At 46.2% G+C, this 13,058-nt stretch overlaps 1 protein-coding gene across 1 annotated transcript in view; it reads right to left on the minus strand.

The window, feature by feature from the left end:
* The window catches only part of LOC108579866, a 300,343-nt gene that overhangs the window by 36,800 nt on the left and 250,485 nt on the right, over positions 1-13,058 (minus strand). The window contains exons 8-9 of the mRNA XM_017943486.1: positions 2,951-3,056; positions 1,678-1,830 (exon numbers count right to left, since the gene is read on the minus strand). Coding sequence (XP_017798975.1) covers positions 1,678-1,830; positions 2,951-3,056 — 259 coding nt within the window. The remainder of the gene's footprint in view (positions 1-1,677; positions 1,831-2,950; positions 3,057-13,058) is intronic.

Here is a 13,058-nt window from a genome sequence, read left to right on the forward strand (position 1 = left end):
GCGAGTTTACTCAGGATTACGGGAAACGTACAAAGACGAGCGGCTTTAATTGAGTCGTGTTCCACGGAACGCGTTTCCAGAGAAACCTTACTTCCTTCTTTGTATCGTCTGTCAGCCTCGAATAATCCTTCCAATCGTTCTCACGTTCCTCTATGTTAGCGCAAGTATTTTTCTTTCGGCGACGCATTAGTCTCTAATTTGGTTTTAATCCTGGGAGAACAGGTAGCGAGATAATCTTCGTCTACCGTACTCGAGGGTAAAATCGACGGTTTTCCGATTAGATGGATCATCGTTTCTCTTTGGTTAACGTTTGCTACAATTCCTGCTTCACGTCCACTTGTTAGTATTGTAAATGGAGAGTGACGTCTGTTACGAGCGCTATCACGCTATTTCCGCGCAATAGCCAAAACCGACACGGTACTGGCGACGAATCCGCGCCAAACTATGAGCGGTAGATAAAGTGTCGAACGTTGTACTCTTTAAATTTGTACAAATTGAACGAAAAAATGTTTATAACATGAAACGAGGATAGTCGTGATTCTCCTTAGCAAAATTTGACAAGATTGAGAGTTCTCAGACATTGGGCGGTCTTCCTAGGACCTCGAGCATCTCGCCTAACTTTAACAGCTGGCAAGGTGCCGATCAAGGGACCGACCTGTATCCACGAATAGCTCGAGCGCTCTGTGATTGGTTAACGACGTTTCTATTGCCATCGAATCTGCAGAAATCGAGCAATTTTTAAACCTTGCCTTTTGCCTCTAACGGTCGACTATACCGCCAAAATTTTAATTAAATCCCCTGAAAAATAGCTCGGCTAGGCGTCCATGTCCATAAACTCAATCACCTGAACGCTCTACCAAGCCCTCGATTTTATTTCAAACCATCCACGCGTGTGATCGGAATTGCTGGTCGACGATTGCAACGCAATCAGTTCGATGAACAGGATTGTAAAATATCTTTGGCGGTCGTGGTTACTCGATCCTTCATTAATCAAGCGGGCAAATTAATTAGCGGCCGAATTTGACGCACGTCTCTCTCTCTTTCTCTCTCTCTCTCTGGTGCATATACGATAGGTTAATTGTTTTCGCCGGTAAAACGATATACCCAGCGAACGAACCTTTTTTTCACAGTCTTCTCGAATCCCTCCGTCGTTCTACCGGGTGTCTGATCTATTCGACAACGAACCGACTTGTTTCGAGTCGTTTAAAGAGCCTTCCTCGTTTCAACGGACGAATAACACGGTTCACATGCAAATTCATAAAATCCCGTGTGCCCCGACAAGTGGTGGGCTCATCCTGTTTTTCTTTTTTTTTTTGTTTTGTTTCTCCCGCTTTTTTTTCTTCCTTTTTTTTTTCACCGTCGACAGACATCGATTTGCGAGTACGCCGGAATATTTTCCTCTGGTGGCGCGCGGCGAACCGGTGCGAGCGGAAAACGATTTTCACACGGGCCGCGTGTCGCGGATTTATAGAATTTTTTATCTCGTTATTTCGACGACTATCGCGCGACCTGACAAGAAGCGATTGCAGCACGAAATTTTAGTTTTCCACCCCCTTTTTCGTTTTCTTTCCTTCCTTTGTTTCGCACGGCTCGTCGCCTCTGGTAGAAAATCTGTCGTTACACCCTCCAACTTTCGACGAAGATTCTACCCGTTGGCGCGTTACTTTTCGAACTCACCTACACAGACAGAACGCGATCTCCACGGAGTGCTTGTGATTGGCGGATTTGTAGAAGTTCTGAAGCGCGTCCATGCACTCGTTTCGCGCGCAGCTCGTCGAACCGCAGTTGTTCAGCACAGGTTCCATTAGGGCCCTGCAGTCTGGATCGTTTCTGGAACAGGAATCCATCGAACCGATCGTATATTAACCAGGAACACGTTCGTTAAGATAACGAAGGCGTAGATCGATTTACGTGTGTCAGAAAAATAGATACAGAGCAAGGTTAACCCTTTTTTCAAGAACTGAACACGTCGACTGCCACACTGAAATCACGTGTTTTGCTCAGGGCGCCACGAAAGTATTTTTATTATTCTAAGCATACAATGGCGAAATAATAACATTCTTACCCATGGGGCGTTTATCTTTCTGGTGGTCACCGGTGACCACCGTGGCGCCTCGGTGCACTCGATCACACTTGTTAACTATTTTGGAATATTTATTTACGTTATGTGGTATATACCTCAAACAGTATCATAGCAACGTAGTAAACAGATCTTCGTTCATTTTGACAAAGAAGAAAAAAAAAATTTTGCAAGTTTTGAAACAAAGATACACCGGTAGATAGGTAGATAGAAGATTTGATAAAAATTAATCTCTCATTTTTGATCTTCTAATAAAAATTTTTAATCGTTGAATAGTGTTCTCTAATCAGCGACGATGTTCGAAATTCATTAACTGTCAATGTTCATTCAACTTTTACAATTATAAACATGTGAAGCACTCCGGTCACCGATGACCGCCGTGGCTCTACATGAGAAACAATCTGCGGTCACATATGACCACCGTGGCAGTCGACGTGTTAATGAATAATGAATGGAGATGAATTTTCCTTCGAGTACTCAAGTGGGACACAGGTGGTCCAGTGGTCACGAAAGGGTTAAAGTGTCCAGAATTCAACGGTATAAATATCTTCATCAATTGACTGCTGAAAAATCTTAACACAGTGTCAAGAATTCCACACTGTACGTATCTTTATTAATTCAGCACCTCGAAATCTTAATAAAGTGTCGAGAATTCAACCCTACAAATATCTCTATCGCTGCACTGCTGAAAAATCTGAATTCAGCCCCAAAAGGGTTAAATTGCAAATCTCCCTAACTGAAAGTAGAAAATCTGAAATTACTTCTCCAGAATGAGATTACAAATGGAATTCCGAAGAAAGCGCAGGTTAACCTTTAACCCTTTCCCCAGCTCCAGCCAAGGAGTCCACTTTAACAAGAGCGTCTACTCACTTGCAAGCGGTGTACGCGTGATGACAAGTGCTGGATAGCACGACCTTCACCGGCTGCTGGATCTTGTCCAGGTCTGAGGCGGCGGACGGCAGCACCACGGACGTCTCTATAAAGAAGCAGAACGCGGAAGAACGCGTTTAGCTGTAAGCATAGCGGTAAGAGAACTACAGAGAGGTTTCTAGAAGTGGGATGATAGCAAGTGCGAATGTTGTGCTTGGGAGTTAGGGATCCTGGGAATGCGGACGGATGTTGGCGTGGCTAACTGGTGGTTCCGAGGGTTTGTGTATGCGGTGTGTCGCTTCTTAACGGAGAATAGCGTTGTAGCCAGAGTTCAGAGTTACCGTAGAGAGTGGAAACAACGTGTGTTTAGCGAGTTTAGAGAGAGAGAGCATCAGCCAGCTTTAGCACGACTGGCAAACTTATGTTCATACGGTACATTAAAATCAACTGAATCTGCTTAAGTATCTTGAAACGGCGGGGCTTACGACTCCGAGCTTAGAATTTCTCCTGTTCCCTTTGACGAGGATAGTTTGCGAAATGATTTTTCGCGCACATTCAAGGTAGATCTGTACGTCGAGTCTGCGAAAAGAGCTGCGTTAGAGAGAAACTGTGTTTGGAAAGTTTCACGAGTACCTAATTGCACGAATTTGCGAGAATTCTAAGAAGAGAAAATTTCAGCGACACAGCTGAAAGAGCGTAGAAGAGGAGAATGATAAATCATTGGGTGACCGGTTGGCCTGATCCGGTAAAAAGGACGGCCCTTAAACGGGGAACCTTGAATATTTATCGGCCGATATTTATCCCGGCCACGCTCCCCACTTAAAAACAATCGCTGGAAATAATTGTTTATTTATGCAAATCTAGGCTCTCTGGTCTGAGGCTGGAGTACAAGGGGCTCGAGTGGCGGACGCTAAAGGAGCCAGCCTTAGGGAGGAGGTAAATGGAACAGTGGGAAAAAATCGCGATCGGATAGAAAATTCTCTTTGCCGATATTTCACTTGCTCGGGGTAAAAACTGGGTCGAACTTCTTGTTACGTAGGGTATATTAAGTTACAAATTTGGCTAATACCTTTCACGTTGAAAATAAAAAAAAAAAGAACAGAGAGTCTAGAATACCTCGACCGATCCTAGTCCAGGGAGAAACTTTTCATTTATCCCAATTTGCCTCTCTAATCGGCAATAAATGTTCCGGTTGCGAGGCCATTCGAGAAGCTCGAACGAAAGGAGTAGAGAGAGAGAGAGAGGGGGATGAAACGAAGCGAGACGGAGAGGAAGAAGGAAGCATCCACCCGATGACGAATGTTTGGCGTCGTTAACCAGCCACCCTCGTTCGATTGATGGACTCGGTAGGCCGGGTTAACGACCCCCAGAACCAGAGGAACCCTTCTGAATATCGCAGGGAAAAAGTGGTGGAAACGGGTCGTAAGAAGGGCGCAGCCTACTCGGATGACTAGCCATAAGTCAGATACCCCGAACAGCCATACCTTCCACGCACTTTATTAAGACAAACGACCAGCCGACATCCTTCCCTTCCTTCCTTCCACCGCCTTAATCGCCACCCTTCAGATCCTCTTTGCGGAGGAGGCCCCGTTCTTCGCCATCGACCTGTCTTCAATCGCTGAATTCCACTTTGTGGAGCAAGTAGACAGCTCTTCCCTCATCTTTTCAACGCGTGCATCTCGCGGAGGGAGTTTTAATTGGATCGAGAGTCATTATTCAGGTACGTTAGAAGATGTCGATACTCGAAAATGGTACTTTTTACAAGAAGAACGATGATTGCATAGCAATTATTCGGTCGTTGGTATCGAACACTTCTCGTTGTACAATTGAAAGTTTCTCAAATCCGAAGAGAGTCCAACAGCAATGAATTTCCCGAAAGAAACCGAAAGGGAAGGTTGTCGTCGCGACCAGCGAAAGCACAAGCAACTTCACGTTACTCGGTAATTTCACCAATAATCCGCGAAACTTTTCTCCACTTTTGCTCGAGGCGCAGCCGAAGAAGAATACGAAAACTGGTACAATGGACGAGGGATCGAGGCTGCGGTGTTAAATGCGCAAGCATAAGAAAATCGTCGAATCGATTTCTCAGACGAAGTCGGTTGAACGGACAGCTTCGAGCTATTCCACCTGCTAGGCGAATCGTCCCGTGAAACTCGAGGCGGTTTCGAAAGTGTTATTAAGGAAACTCGGTTCGAGCAGGCTAGAGGCGACTGCGAAGAAACCTTGGACTCAATTTAGAGCACGACTCGAAGCTGGAAAGAAGCGTCGGATTCGGCAAGAAGTCGCCGACCGGCGCCCGAGTAGTCGTAAATAAAAGGCGGCAAACTCGTTTGATCGAGAGTCTCCAAGTATATACGTATATATATGTACAGACGGTTCGGGGCGTAGTAGGAAAGAAGAAATCGTGGGATCGTTATCGATAAAGCGATTTTCTGTGTCCTGTACCCTGACGAAGGGGTGCAATTCCAAGGGTGGAACTCCGGCAGCAATATCGTGCTAATTTACGATCTCGAATAAAAGTTCCTGGAATATATCAGAGCCAATAAGTGTACAGCCGCATTGAAAATTCCGTTCTCGAGGTAAGGTCGCCGTATAAATTCATTCGAGATGCCTGGCGTCGAGTATGCCACTGAAACACACTCTCCCTCCCTAGCTTCCTTCTTTAGCTACTATACCAGGAGCAGCTCTATTGATATTCCCGCAGTTTTGGAACGGGTGGCTCACGTTATGAGGAAGGTGGCCACAACCGGTGCCCTTGAATCGATCACGTCGATCATCCTCCCTAAATAAAGTCGTCTCTACTGTGTCTTGGACGGTTACGTCGCTTTCGAGGGTCTATCGATGCTCGTTCGACGAGAAAAAGGTGACAGTTTCGGTCATTCGTGACGTAGAAACAGCCTTACGTAGACTAGAATTTTCTTCCCTTTCTTCGCTGTTCGGTTTTTCCTGTTAGTACCACGTTCTACGTACGTTACTTTCGTGGACACTCGTGCAGCGAAGGAAACTTGAAGCGAACTGCCGTTCGGTAGTATTGGGACACCCATTATGTTCGTAGAGAAACTATTGTAATAGTTAACGTCTTTAAGACGTCACCACAGACGTGCAGTGTCTTAGACTACCTTGGCAATTTTATTTATTAAATCATTGTGCTGTAAAAATAAATTTAATAGCGTACACTACCGGCAAAAAATTTGGAATCACCTGTCAATTTACATCAATCTTCAGTTTGCTACTAATTTTTTATAAACCTGAAACTGATGTCGTGGAAACCAATAGCACCTGACCTCACTTCGATTGATTTGAATGACAAAAAGTTGGTTAAAGAATTCTTAAAATTGCTAACTTTTTCTGGAAATTTTTGTATAACTTACAACGTACAGTGATTCCAAACATTTGGCCGGTAGTGTGTGTCTCTTAAGGTTCTTGACAGTAATTTATAAAAATAGTGTATCTGCAGTGCTACACAGAAAATTAGGATTCGTTTTTTCGCCAGTTTCCAAAATTCGATTAGCCTCTGAAACAAGTAAGTCTGCACTTAAATTACATTTGTTCGTGAAAATAATACTCGATACAATCTACACTTGACGTTCATCGAGCTTTCTCATATCCCACGACACAAACCACGATCTTCGATCTCCCGAGAAAAGAATTCGGCGATAACAACGATTGTCGCAAAACTACCAGAACCTCCCAACACCTAGAGACGTCCAATTAACGTCTCTCCTCCTGCATAATTTCCCCTTAATTGCTTTCAAGACATTCGCCAGGCAGTTCACGCAGCATCGTCCAATTAAAATCATGGTTAGCAACGTGCTGGCAAAAACTCGCCAACAGCATCTCCATCTCGTTGCTAGCATTCGCTATGAGAAGCCAGCTGCAGAAACGAGAGACATGATCTCCTCGAGAAGGAAACGGAGGAATATCAATCGCTGGTGAGTTCGTAGGGAACGTGGGTTGGGCGGTGCCTCGACTCGATCGCAGGCAGATTCCTCGAGTTCGCCGGAGAAACACGGCCAATTCGAAGCGGCGGTAATTGGAACCTGTGTCCGCCTGCCTCCTCTGAGAGATCGATGCCTTGGTCCGCCCCTCTTCCGCCAGGATATATCCTGGCCGAGCCTTTCCGGCGTGACGTGGCCGCACACGAGCCTCGAGATCCTCTATCGGACTCGTTAGAAATCGCGAGTCAAGCAAGTCGCCAATCATCGTGGATAAAAAAGGCAACGTTCATCTTTAAAAGATGTCTCGTCGATTCGAGACACGTGGAAGTCGAGGAAAAACTTGAGAGACTGTGGGGGACCTTCTACGCTTCGCCGCCAGAGGGACGGGCCCTTGACCTTTCTCGCTAGTGCTCGCTAAGGCTACCGTTTGTATATATACAACTTCTAGCTTTAGTCTAATCGAGTGTAAGGCACGGCTCTCGTATTTATGTAGCTTTACTGGCGAGTTAGGCGCTTTTGTAGCAAGCTCAGGGCAAAGAAACGTGTTATAAGCCTTTTATTCTCTGCCTTATCCTCTCTCTAATTATTCCTCTCTAACATAACAACCGCTTGTAGAACTCAATTGGGAATTGAACCCCGCTATCTCTCAGGGGACTATGCCCATAACCAAAGATGGGGTGGTTATCTTCTATTGGTTTCCTTGTTATTATTGCCTTTTGACGGGTATAGAGGGCCCCGATCCCATAGAATTGTGGCCTAAAAAAGGACAGACTGTGATCGCGTTCCAGGGAAAAAGAGTGTTCGAGTTGGACAAAGTTGGAGCATGGAAGCTACTTGAGACTGGGGATCGTTGGACTCTCGCCCAGTGGTTAGGAATTTCGAAAAGCCTCAACTAGAGAGGGTAGACTCGTTTGGTTTCACTACGTTAGAATTTTCCTGCTAAATAATTTTCTTGCTAAGTTTCTTTACCGGAGTGGTTTCCTGAGATTTGCGGTGGAGGTTGTTTGAAGGCAATAAATAGGGGTGTGAGGGGAAGCTCGTTGACCAGAACTACGCGGCATTTTTACGGAAGCTCGTTGAGAATTCAAGATTTGGTAGAATCGACGTGTTAAATCGATATAAGAGAAAACAAGGAGACTTGATCCTTCTGTATCGATTAACTGTAACGAATGCTCGTCTAGTGTGTTCAAAACTTGCTTGGACAATTATTAAACGATCGATCGATGTAATTGCTCGACGCGATAGAAAAATGGGAGAACACGAAACGAATACTTCCTGGTAAGCAAAATCAACGTGGGCAGGAATTTATGACGGCGAGGGTTGATGCAGGAGAGTGGGAGGAGGGGCGTTTGTAAATTTGCGATCGATCGGGTTAATCGATCGGGCGACAGCGGACAAACACGCTAGCCCTCGGACGTGGAATGAAAAATAAACTGTTTTTTTTTACGCGGTGGAAAAATTATTTGACGGCAATTCCGACGGTCACCGCTCTTGCGGCCTGGCTCTCGTTGTGTGCACGCGACGCGATTAAACGACGTGTGCGTACACGTCGAGCGGAGGATGGAAAGGGGTGGTGAAATTGCGGGCAAAAATCGAAGTTCAGCTCGATTCGGCGCCTCTTCCTTCCACCTCCGAGACGTTCCTCTCTGTTGTACAGAAGTTAGAGGAGGGGATCGAGCGTACGAATTAGAGAGCACGTTAGGGCAACTGTTATGCAAATGAAGCAAATGACAGGATGAGTGTCCCGCGAGGATCGGATTGTTTGGTAGGAAGAACGAAATCAAAGGAGCAAAGCGGATGATTCATAGCGAAAAGTAGATCACCAAATTGTAAGAAAATTTGGATAATCACGAACGAGATACGTAGAGCGTGCTTTAGTTGATAAATCAGAGATCGACAAGGAAGCTCCAGTGGAAACGTTCTCCTCCAGCTTTAACCTAATTCGTGGGTTGTCTTGCCCAGTGGTGAACACGAAGGATTCCCGGGGAACAAGTGTTATTAAAACCGGAACTCTGGATTATTATCATTACTATATACATACGGAGACGCGACGATCGTTGAAACGCGGCTGCTCTCAACCCACTTTCCCCGTTAATTAAATGAAACACCAAGCGGGGAGAGGAAGACGCGCGTCTGTAGACGAGCGAACGTCGAATCCCAGCGGAGGCGTGAAAAGCGCCGGAACGAATAATTATCGCGTTCGAACGACGAAACTCGGGGATATATACGGGGTCGTTTAACCCGGCTGTGTTTTCCGAATTCGCTCGTCTATCAGCGTGTATCTGTTCGTTTCGACATAGAGAAGATGTACGCGTGCTAATTACCAACCTACCCGTTCTTGTTTCCTCCAACGGAGGCAATTGCTGACAAAAATACCGTTGAAAACAGTTGGGAAAACGTACAAGTTCGTTTCCCATTTGCTACACGTTGTCGATGAACAAGTTTAATTTGCTGTTACCAGCTCCGGGTAGGGATGATCGTATATTTGACTATTAGCAGGAGTGTTCCTGGTACTCTCTCTCTCTCTACCTTGACCTACCTCCAAGATTCCACGTAGCAAGTTGTAAGTCTACGAGCAGGCGGCAAGTTCGATTAAGTAAACCGATTAAGGGCTTCGAGACCCACGACGTGCTTGGATATTTAATACAGGGAGGACTTGTTGAGTAGCAACCCGAGTATTTTCTTAGGTGTGAAGCTTCAGAGGAGTCCTTATTAAATATGTATCTAGACATGACTTACACACCTCTCTCCGAATAATAGAACGCCCGTTGAATATTTAACAAACCTCCCGAAAATCATTACGAAATTTTCAACAGCTGCGTTGAATTTTCAAGCACTAGCTACGTCCAACCACTGAACGAATAGAAACATTCGGCGTTTCTTCCACGGAAAATAATTCTCGATTTTCCCGAAAGTTTCACCGCACCAGAAAGGATCGTCGAGGAGTCGCGATATGGCGCGCGCGCGCGCGCGTTTCCAAACCGGTGGCGTTTTCCGCGGGAAAGAGAAAAAATGTAGGGCAGACGGCGCGCGTTCGCGGTCGGATTTTACTTTATATATATATCCGAAATCGATACGGGCGCACTTTTGACGAGCACACTCGAACTCGTGCCCGCAGGTGCGCGGAGACGGGCGCATGCCCGGACCTAGATGCGCGTACTGGTGTGAGTTATACACATAATTACGGTGACCCGTTTGTTTAACTCCGCCGATAACGAGCAACGATTTTCAGCCTATCCCTCTCCTCCTGCCCCGCCGGTCCGTGTACAGGGGAAAAAAATATGCCGAACCACTTACACCCGCGCTCTGTCGATTTATCGAGCGACAAATTCCGAAGTGTGTGTACCCTCTTCGAGCCGAGTAATTAGCGCAACGCGAATCTGTCCCCGTTCCCCGTGTGCTGGCTAATTGGCATAATAATCCTCTCTTCTCTGGAAGCTTAGAGGAACGACGCTTGTTTCTTGGAAATGTACCAGCTTTTTCCTATCGAATAAGAGAGGGCTGGTGTGCATGTAACGTTACAGGTAAACGGTTACGTCAGAAGGAGAAACGGTATCGGCGGTCTTGGTTGTAATCGAGTCGAGAAACTTTTCCAATTCCGCCGAGGTTTTTAACTAGAGAAGGATCGTGTTTTAAAACGACGATCCCGATGATCGTTCCCCGATTACAACGCGTCACCTTGAAACAGCTGAAATTCTTTCGGCAGTTAGAACGCGGGGGATTACGCGAATAGAATAGCGGCAGGGAGACGGACGTTGTTGCTCTCTCGCGGGCAAGAAACGGCGGGAGAAGTTTCGGTTGGACGGAAAGCAGTTATCCGACGAACCAAGGAATATCCGATAAAGTTCCATCAAGATAATGGAGCAAACCGACGAAACTTTCTTTCCCATTCCGAAGGCAATCTCCGCGGATAAGTCCGCCTCTAGATCAAATTTCCAACGTTCTCGATCGACCGGTTAACTTTCGCCCATCCTCAGCCACCCAGAGATGATCGAACTTCCACCTTGGAAAGTGTCACCTTTTTTTACCCCCTCTCACGCTCTCTCTTCTCTCGTTGCAAGGTGGGCGAGAGGAAGGTGGCGAAGGAAACAGAGTGTATCGATTCGATTTTTCGAACGTGGACTCGGCCGGTCGCGCGCCTGGATCCCTTGCTCGATCGACGAAACGTGCTTCCGGTCCCTGCAGGCTGCTCCGTCGAAATTGAATATATGAATGCGAAATTCCAAGCGGCGCTCGCAGGGCCCGTCGAGAGTTCGACTTTCGAGGCACGGAGAAAATAGCGACTCGTTAGGCGACGCGTGGCCGCGGAGGAACACGGACGAATAAGTCGCCGAACGAATTTTAATTAGGGCGCGACGAGTGGCGGGAAATTCGCGTTTGTCCTGCGACCAGGTGAAAGCCAGCTTGATTACATCCTTCTGCGAACATTTTTCACCTAACGTGAGTTTCTCCGTATGATCATTTTACAGATAAATTATCGAAGCAATTTTTCTCCAAGCTGGACGAACTTTCGACGATCGTTTGTGCGCTGCGTCGCTATCGGTGATACGAGCGGTCTTAGTCGTAAATTACCGAAGTCTAGACCAGTGGTCTTCAACCGGTGGTCAGCAAGAATTTGTTAAATATTTGCTGTGTCAGTAATAAGAACCAAACAGAGAAATCAGATGGACGTTGAAACGTACATATGTCAAATTTGCTTACAAAGAAGCAGCAGCAGATGTCGCACTAACCAAGAATTGTAATTTGGTAACATTAGATTTGATAAATAAAATTCTATCTACGTCGGTTTTTACTTCTGGCTGACGCCGGTGCGCGAAATATGTCTCCTGTTTTCGCCGGGCCGCCGGTGTTAAAAGGTTGAAGAACACTGGTCTAGACTATAGCAGAGGCCAAATATATTGGCCGGTCAAGGCCATCCCTCTCGGTTCCACTTTTACCAGTTGGGGCAGTTAACAGTCGTTCCGTGGAATCTTTCCGTTTCTCCCTTAAACTACACTCGCTATATTTTCGCAAAACACAAGACGAAGAGAGTATACTGTCAAAAAAAAAAAAAGAAAAGAAAATGAGAGAAGTATACGCTCTGAAAGTGAATTTTACCATTTTACGGGTTACGAAAACTGACGTTGATCCGCGAACCACTGAAAAGGCGACGGAGGTGGAATGACCGTGACCAGCAAATATATTCGCTCTCTACTATAGCAGCCACGTGCTGACAATACGTCCAAGTTGCACGTTTCTCGCTCCCCTGCGTTATTCGTCGCCGAGGATCATTCCGAGGCTTAAAACTTGGTCGAAACCGATAAATTATCAGTCGTTCGACGATTTTTCGACCAACAGAAACGAGTAAAATCCGTCATCCGCGTTTCTTCCGAACGGTCCGCTGAATACCTGGACACGATCGCTTCGCGTTGCTCGGTGGAGCGTAGGAGAGCCCGTTTCGCTCGAATCAATCACCCGACGGAACATCGATACGCGGGTAATCGCTGGATTAAAGGATAACCAAGGATAATTACTCGCCGCTCGATCCGGATGCAATCAATTCTCGATGCGTTATAGTTCGCGCCACCTCCGCCTCTTCGCCTTCCTGTCCCCGCGATCCCCCACATCCGTCTTCCTCCACGATGATTTTTTCCAACCAGGCCTGACCTGACTCAACGTGAACGCGAGTACCCTCTCCTGCGTTTCCATTTTTCTCTTTCCGAGACGCGAGGACGAAAGTGGAAAACGGTATAAAATACTGCGATATAATTTGAAATCAAGAAGCAGTATACACAGTGTGAATTTTAGAATTTCTGCAATTTCTTCAAACTAACTTCACGAGATTTTAATTGTTAAATGGAATATGTTCGAGACTGCGAATGTATTTGTTCGTCTCGTCGTGAATTTCATCGCCTCTTCTTCCCGCACTCTGTTCGCCGATATATAAAATTGCTATCCGGCGTTCGTTGCACAGTATCAACAATAAAGATCGGTTTAGCGCTAGGGGAAAAATTGCTCGCGGTGTATTTTTCACGGAGCCACGTTTTCCCGGAGGATTTACAGCCTTTAAACCGGCGCATATTTACCACCACCGCTTGGAATTATGCTGACCACAGCTTCGTAGGTGTTAACGCGCGGCAACTCGTCCATCCATCAAGTCCCATGAGTTACGGCCACGGTCTCCAGGAAAA

The sequence above is a fragment of the Habropoda laboriosa genome, unplaced genomic scaffold (genome assembly GCF_001263275.1).
Source record: "Habropoda laboriosa isolate 0110345459 unplaced genomic scaffold, ASM126327v1 scaffold2, whole genome shotgun sequence".
Classification (NCBI taxonomy): domain Eukaryota; kingdom Metazoa; phylum Arthropoda; class Insecta; order Hymenoptera; family Apidae; genus Habropoda; species Habropoda laboriosa.